The sequence below is a fragment of the Choristoneura fumiferana genome, chromosome 12 (genome assembly GCF_025370935.1).
Source record: "Choristoneura fumiferana chromosome 12, NRCan_CFum_1, whole genome shotgun sequence".
NCBI lineage: Eukaryota > Metazoa > Arthropoda > Insecta > Lepidoptera > Tortricidae > Choristoneura > Choristoneura fumiferana.
Window position 1 is genome coordinate 14,135,665 of NC_133483.1, and position 8,720 is coordinate 14,144,384.

Here is an 8,720-nt window from a genome sequence, read left to right on the forward strand (position 1 = left end):
TAGCATAACTTTTACAAGAGTGTTATATTAAACTAACGCAATCATCTGTTAAAACATTCCGAAAATTTTTAAGACACCATGTAGAAATTTAAGCGACAATGCCAAACATATTCAGCTGAAATATAATTAACGTAATCCGTAATCTAGTCAGTTCCAAATCTCTTCGTTACCGTCTTGACCTGTGTAATATCGTTACGTACTAAGATTCAGTTACGCGTATACGGATGCATATTATATGTGCGGGCTTGGCTGCGATCATGGTTGGCTCTAGTTTAATTAATCTGGATTTGATGAGGGATTAAGTGTATGCGACGCGTGACGGATCGAGAGCTCTGCCTAGCGCCTGGGCGGCGCGTCTACTGCGGTTTTAAACGGATTTGCCTCTCACTCAACCCCCGCACGATTTGTACACACGTTTAAGAAGCGTAATTTCGGTTCCTGCGCTGCGGGGCGCGGAAGTTCTTCGTAAATTGATGTTGTTTTTAATGGGGGTTGGCGAGAGCAGACGCATTGTTGGCCGCTGCCCGTGTTTATCAACAATGTTACTTACGTTGCTGTGTTATGCAAGCATAATTAACTGATGCACTCAGAGACGCAATTTAATGGCAATGGATTCTAAACTCGTGCTGTATTATTTTTACTCTGAAAATTATCGCTAATATGTTTACGACTAATAATTTCAGTGTTCTGTACCTGAGTCGGCAAAAACGAAACCAACATAATTATACTTCTTATTGTCCATCTGTCCATTCGTCTATCAAGAAACTTTTTCTCAGGAAAAGGTGTAGGTAAGTAGCAAGCTGATATTAATATCATTTATTCAGGTCTGCTACCCCTTAGAATAGTAAAAAAAAACTTAAGTCAAAGGAATTAAATGATATAGTCAACTGGTCAATGCAGGCTGCAAATTTTCGTTCTTTGCAGCTTTCTAAGGGGGAGGAATTTGTTCCGGTTGATGTTGATGATGTTAAAAAAATAAAGCAACAGCATCATTTTGAAAATGTTTCATGAATATAAAGCCTTTGAACATGAAACCACCGTGGGACTCACTTATATTTAATGAAATAAACCCGCATGACTCACGTCTTAAATCGAGTTTATCTCGACATTTTCCGGGCTAATTCGTAGCTCTTCCTCTACGCACGTGCAGTGTACGTATTGCAACAGCTGCAGAGTCGCGTTGCTCCTAAAGGAAGGGTTACGAATTAGTCCGAAACATATCGAGCTAAGTTATACGGGTTTATTTCATTTAAAATAAAGCACTTTTTGCGAATGTATAGCATGTAATTCTACTGGCGTACTGTTCCTATGTCTCATGTCTCATATGTAAGCGTGGGTCCCTAGCCCCACTTGAAGATTTCCCGGCACCGTCTCAAAGCGAGTGGCGTCCTGACGGCCACCTCAGTCTAACAAACACTGCATTTACCCTGCTAACTACGCTTAAACGTTGACATTGAAGGAGGAATTCCTTTGGTAGTTTCCTGTGCAATGTTTTGAAACGAATAGACCAAGATTACTTGCTTATTATACATAGTGTCCCAGAGAGTAATGGCAAACGATATTCGGGAGGTAAAGCACTATAAAAGACATCGGAATCATACCGATGCATGTGCCGCAATTTCCTAGTTTGAATGTTATAGGCAATTTGATATTAAAATAATGGTAATAGGGTAGAAAGTTAATAAATCGAAATTTTGAAGATGGATGGATGTGTGTTTTGTACCTCTGGCTGGACCTACGCTACGCTTGTCATTATTTACATGGTACACCCTGTACACATTGAGAGACATTATATCATGGCTAATAAAGATTTAGTAAATATTACTTCAATAACTTACAGGATTATTTGAATTGAGCATGTTGAGGTGAGAAAATGTTCATTTTTTACAGGCTTCCGAAACCAAAATAGCATTTAGCTTATAATAATATGTTGTACACTTAATAATGCCATGTAAACATTAAAGGCGATGCAAGGCAATGGCGTAAGTAAGTGCTTCATAGTCGAATTATATTTCCTCGCTTCATTCTTCATATTTAAGTTAACATTTGTAGTTTATTTTAACCTACCGGCAACTATTTGCACGCTTTTTTAGAGATTTTCGAAAGAAAAAGGACTTTTATTGATTAAAAAACCTACCTACATGTCACGTGGTCTTTCCCACCCGCCGAGCCTTGCTCGCTATTTGTTCATTATTTTTTCGTGCAAGGCAACAGACGCACGCGCCTACTGTTACGATTTAAAAATTAATAATAAATAAGTTATAAAAGTACATCACAATTATGCCAAAACGTAAATCAACGCTCACGATAGATGAGCAAATTGAGCGTTACCAACGCAAATTAAGGAAATTACAGTGCTTACCATCATCATCTGATGAAAGTTCCGGTAAGTGTAAACATTTAATTTTGTGTGTAATTGGAAGTAAGTGTTACATTTCTTGAACAACCCTACGTACCCATAGGTAGTAGGTATATATATATATATATATATATATATATATATATTTTCTTCCACCATCATGCATTTGATCGATGGATTAAAGGTTATTCCAAATGGAAACAAACCTAGCCTGGGGGTTGACCGTGAGCCAACACGAAGGCATTTTAGCATGTAAGACATGTTATCCTAAATCAATAGGTACATGTTAATATGCAATTACCTAATTCTGAGTCCTGTCCGTGAGACTAGACTGCAGTTCTGTTAAGCAAATCTACCCACATTTAGAAATTATATTTAATTATATTTCTAATTTTTCTCCTTTGGTCGTACAGAAAGCGAAGACTTTCAAGAAGTACCGATGGACGACGCGATCGGCCTAGAAGTCATAGTCCCGCCATGCTCGCCTGAAAGGGCGCAGCCAACGGACGACACAAACAACGGTACTACCCCTCCGGAGCATACCTCCGTTGAACCTCCGGAACCTTCGGTTGCCGCGAGTATCACATCCCCGTCTGATCCAGTCTCCGCCCAGGTGCCAGAATTAGATCCGGAGCTGCTTTCCGCATTAGGGGAAGCCACTGAGGACTCTCCCAAACTGGGACCTAAAATACACGAAAATTTAACCCAGCGATGGTTGCCTTTGCTACGTAAGGGTCTAGCGAAGGATACAAAGGAGAAGCTCCTAAAAGATTACCTCATTCCGGAAAATTGTACGCTATTACAAGCACCCAAGTTGAACGCGGAAATTTCCGCAGCGGTCACAGAAATGGCTCGAAACAGAGACAAGAAAATGGAAACTGGACAACAACAATTAGGAATCGGAATCACCGCTATAAATCGGGCGATGACAATTCTTTTAAACAGCGACGACAAAATATCGGCCATTAAATCCTTGAGCGACAGTTGTCGCATATTGTCCGATCTACATTTTTCTGAGACCCAGGCACGTATAAAACTCATTACACCCGGTCTAGCCAAACCCTTTTTGACGGTTGTACAATTCACGGAAAGGGACGATATGCTATTTGGTAACAAATTGCAGGAAAAAATCAAAGCTTCAAAAGCCATAGAGAAGCAGGGTCTACAGATAAAAAAGCCGCTGGCAAATGGTAAAAACACAACAGCTCCTACACCTTCGACGGGCCCACGCACTAATTACCACCAGTACCAGGGAAACTGGACGGGCCCTTCGCGCTACCCGTCGAACAGGGGGGCGGGGAGGGCAGAGGAAGGCGGTCACGACCGCGCGCAAACCCCAGGCGCAACCGCAGTCGAGACCAGCGGGCCAGGCCAAGCCCCGCGCCTCGACCCAGCAGTAAATCAGGTACTACTACATGCGGGTAGGATAAAATATTTTTATGATGCTTGGTGCAAAATAACTTCAAATACTGTTATTTTAAACTGGCTAAAGAATGGCTATTCCATACCTTTTAAGCAAAAAGTGGTACAAAACATTGTTTCCAAAATAAATTGGTCAAAAACAGAAAAAATTGACATGACATTAGCTATTCAAAATTTACTCGAACTAGGGGCTATCGCTCCTTGTTCGCCGAACAATGACCAATTTATTTCGAAAACGTTTTTAGCACCTAAGTCTAACGGAGAAAAAAGATTTATACTAAATTTAAAAAACTTAAACCATTTTGTAGCCAAAGATCATTTCAAAATGGAAGACCATAGAACGGCAGCCAGACTTATCCCAGAACAGGGATTTATGGCCACAGTGGACCTGAAAGAGGCTTACCTACTCATACCCATGGCGGAATGTAGCCAAAAGTACTTGCGCTTTCATTTCGAAGATGATCATTCGGATATTGTTACTTTCGAATTTAAGGCCATGCCTTATGGACTTTCCGTGGCTCCAAGAACTTTCACTAAGATAATGAGGGAAGTCATGACACATTTGAGGTCACAAGGTCACAAATCTATATTTTACTTGGACGATATATTGTGCATAGGAGACGACTACGACGAATGCTCTCGTAACGTACAGAAACAGTTAAATTACTTACGGACCTAGGCTTCGTCATTAATTTCAAAAAAAGTATCTTGGAGCCTCAGCAGTCTTGTAGATTTTTGGGATTTAATTTTAATTCACAAGACATGACTCTATCTTTACCAACGGATAAACGCAAAAAAATTGCAGCCCTGGTACATAAATTTTCTTTACGCTCATCCTGTACAATAAGGGAATTATCTCAAATGATCGGCACGCTCATCGCCGCGTGCCCAGCAGTAAAGTACGGGTGGCTATATACAAGAATTTTGGAGAGACATAAGTATTTATCTTTGCAGCGCCTCCATAACTATGACAGGAAAATTAACTTGCCTAAAGTAATTTTAGAAGATCTGAACTGGTGGAAGGATCAAATACCTTCATCCTCCTGTTCCATGCTAGTCCCCGACTACTCCCTAATTATATACTCGGACGCGTCGCGGACCGGCTGGGGAGGGTTCTGTAATAACATAAGAACTCATGGAGCATGGAGAATAGAGGAAAAAGAATTTCACATTAATCAGTTAGAGTTACTAGCGGCTTTTCTGGCGCTGAAATACTTCTCGCAAGACGAACGAAACTGTACGATTTTATTGCGCATTGACAATACGACAGCCATAAGTTACATCAACCGCATGGGAGGTGTGCAGTTCCCGCACCTCAACGAACTAGCTCGGCAAATTTGGCAGTGGTGCGAGAAGCGAAACATCTGGCTCTTCGCTTCTTACATCAATACGAAAGATAACGTGGAGGCCGATAAAGAATCGCGTAGAACTAATCCAGATACGGAATGGGAGTTGTCAAGTTCAGCATTCTTTCGAATAACAAAAGAATTAGGTCAGCCAGACATTGATTTATTCGCTTCTCGAGCTAATGCCAAATGCCCGCGTTACATCTCTTGGCGGAAAGATTCAGATGCAATCGGCATCGACGCATTCACCATGAACTGGAGTCATGATTTTTTCTACGCATTTCCCCCGTTTTCGGTGATTTTGAAATGTCTACAGAAAATAATACACGATAAAGCAACGGGGATATTGGTGTTCCCCGTATGGCCATCACAAGCATGGTACCCATTACTAATGATTTAAAAAAATCGGACATTGTGTTAATGAATCCTAAAGAACACCTTGTATGCTCCCATTACAGGAGCAGACATCCACTGCACGAGCACCTTACCCTGGGTGCCGCAGTGCTATCCAGCTAGCTTACGACCGACGAGGCCTGCCAACCGAAGCCTGGGAACTCATGCTTGGATCTTTAGCGAAAAGTACAATTCAGCAATACAACGTGTCACTAAAATTATGGTGGAGTTACTGTTTGCAAAACAATAGAGATGTGTTCGATTGTTCAGTCCCTTTAGTAATATCTTTCTTGACCGAACAGTACAACAAAGGGGCGTCTTATGGCTCCATAAATAGCCATAGGTCAGCATTATCGCTGTTCTTAGGCAATAGGGTTGGCTCAGACGAGCACATTAAAAGACTCCTCAAAGGGGTTTTTAAAATGAGACCTAACTTACCAAAATACAGTTACACATGGGACCCTAAAACAGTTCTTGACCATATTGCTGAATGGTTCCCAAACACCGACATTTCTTTGGAAAAAATTACCAAAAAACTAGCAAGCTTGTTAGCTTTATGTACCGCGCATCGGGTACAAACTTTATCCCTGATCAAGACTAATAACATTAGCATAGACCTGAACGGCATTACAATTACGATTACAGATATAATTAAGACATCCATGCCCGGTAGGGAACAGCCAGTACTGTTTCTACCATTTTTTAAGGAAACCCCAAAATATGCCCTGCTACGGTGCTCCAAGATTATATCTCGGTAACGAGAAAATTAAGAAATGATAACACCGACCGCCTCTTAATAACTGTGAAGCGTCCTCATAAAAACGCGACAGCACAGTCAATAAGCAGGTGGCTCAAGCAGGTGCTAGCCGAGAGCGGCGTGAACGTGGCGTTATTCAGCGGACACAGTACACGCCACGCTGCCACATCAGCGGCCGCCGCCGCGGGAGTCAGCATAGAAGTCATCAGAAAGACAGCCGGCTGGACCAGCGGTTCACAAACTTTTGCAAAGTTTTACAATCGGCGAGTCATTAGCGAAAATAACTTTGCTAGACAGGTCTGTGGCTTAACTGACGACAGTTGTCAAGTTGATTCTTAATCACTGAAATTAAATTCCTACTTGTAAGATCAGAGGTAGAACACCGTTAATTGTACTCCTAAATAAGAGACTGTTATTAGTATAAGCAATTATTATTATAGTCTGATTAAGACCTTAGCTATTATTATTCTTAAAAATATATTTGTTAAGAATAGTAAAATAAAAGGATTAGCAAAATGCAAACTGTTTATTGATGGTCAACTGCTCTCTGAACATCTACAAATGTTAACTTAAATATGAAGAATGAAGCGAGGAAATATAATATATGATCAAACGAACTTCACAAGCGAAGTTCGATCATTATTATATGACTCGCTTCATTCGAATATTTAACTACCCACCCTCCCAGTACCCATTTAAGTTTCCCCATCAACAAAACAGGGAAATACTAGTTACATCTCTGAAAATAATGAACAAATAGCGAGCAAGGCTCGGCGGGTGGGAAAGACCACGTGACATGTAGGTAGGTTTTTTAATCAATAAAAGTCCTTTTTCTTTCGAAAATCTCTAAAAAAGCGTGCAAATAGTTGCCGGTAGGTTAAAATAAACTACAAATGTTAACTTAAATATTCGAATGAAGCGAGTCATATAATAATGATCGAACTTCGCTTGTGAAGTTCGTTTGATCATATATTATTTATTGTATATCGTGGCACTTTGACTGTACGTACAACCTTGTAGTCACTTGGTACTAAGTAACAAAGTCATAACGCTACGCCGTAGACCCTCTACGGCGTAGCTCCTCGACGACAGAGCTTCTACGATAAACGCGCAATCTACCACGTAAACGGGAGGAAGTAATTTCCTGTAAGTATCTTGTCTATGGAAGTAAATATATTCTCGTGTACCGATACAATGATAACTAAATTAGCAGTAAAGCTGTTGTTTGTTAAAGAGTTTACTTATGTATACATATTTACGAGTAGGTATTATGGTAAAAATCTGTTAGCGCACTGCCTTGAAATTATAAGCTTGTTTGTTTGTTTATACTCTTTATTGTATCCTTTTTTTACAAAAAAGTGCTAAGTACAAAGGCGGACTTATCCCTGAAGGGATCTTTGCCAGTCAGCCCTTGAGTGGTAAAGAAAAGCAATTAAATAAGGATTGACAAATAGAGCAAAACATTTCAATTAATACATATGCATATGTAAACTCTAAATACTGAAATATAGACAATATACATACTTAAAACATGAATATATCTGTAACTAAATAAGTTTTAATTCCTCGGGAACTGTGCATTTTTCCGGGATAAAAAAGTAGCCCTATGTCGCTCACTCTCTGGCGCATAAACTATCTCTATGCCAAAAATCACGTCGATCCGTCGCTCCGTTTCGACGTGAAACACGGACAAACATACAAACACACACACTTTTGCATTTATAATATTAGTATGGATTAAAATCCTATTGTTTGTTACTCCTTCATGCAAAACCGGCTGACGGATTTGATTGTAATTAGGTAAGCTGATACCAAGATCTCGGAAATGACACGTAGGTTACTTCATTCCAATATTCCCACGGAATCGGAATGTACGCATTTAGAGTAGAGCCGATGTTACCAAACCTTGACGTTAAGTGACAAATAAATATGATTGGATAAAACAAACAGACACCGAACCACCGACATCTGACACATAAAGTTTATCAATGAGTGGTGAAACTGGCACTTAAAATCTCTAAATCTTAAGCAATAGGCCTGATACACACAGGTGTTTTCATGAAACGTAAAAGTAGACCACTAGGCCACTATGTAATTTTTGATATTTACAATGGTAGTTCAGTAAAACCCCGGAAAGAAAATAAAACCGAAAGCACAAAGTACCTATTTACAACTTGTATTTTGTATAATTTTTATTCTCAGGGAAATAGCAAAATGAGGCTGAAAATAAACTCCAATCGTTTTTTAATAAAAGTATAATGTAGTTTAGTAACAAAATTATTCTTTAGTTGTCATACGGTTTAATTTAACACCGGTTACCAAAACATAGCGCATTGGAGCATTAATTCCAGACAGCAATAAAATTTAAACCGACAATCGCCAGAGACAATGAAAATTATAATCCCCGAATTACGCACATCGTGAAAAATGGGACGAGTTCCGG

At 39.9% G+C, this 8,720-nt stretch overlaps 1 protein-coding gene and 1 pseudogene across 1 annotated transcript; both read left to right on the plus strand.

Annotated features, from left to right (window-relative positions):
* The first annotated feature begins 2,018 nt into the window (after window positions 1-2,018).
* Window positions 2,019-6,193, plus strand: LOC141433800 (uncharacterized; annotated as a pseudogene).
* LOC141433706 (uncharacterized) lies at window positions 4,107-6,616 on the plus strand. The gene is made up of 4 exons (XM_074095800.1): window positions 4,107-4,427; window positions 4,736-5,422; window positions 5,586-5,706; window positions 6,228-6,616. Exons 1-4 carry the CDS (start codon window positions 4,107-4,109, stop codon window positions 6,614-6,616), a joined length of 1,518 nt encoding a protein of 505 aa, XP_073951901.1.
* Window positions 6,617-8,720: the final 2,104 nt, after the last annotated feature.

Excerpts from the sequence above, each read along its gene's own strand:
- LOC141433706 (XM_074095800.1), top strand. The coding sequence starts at position 4,107 with ATGGAAGACCATAGAACGGCAGCCAGACTTATCCCAGAACAGGGATTT. Across the intron at positions 4,428-4,735 it reads ACGACGAATGCTCTCGTAAC|CGCCTCCATAACTATGACAG; the intron begins GTACAGAAACAG and ends TTATCTTTGCAG. Across the intron at positions 5,423-5,585 it reads ACGCATTTCCCCCGTTTTCG|GAGCAGACATCCACTGCACG; the intron begins GTGATTTTGAAA and ends CTCCCATTACAG.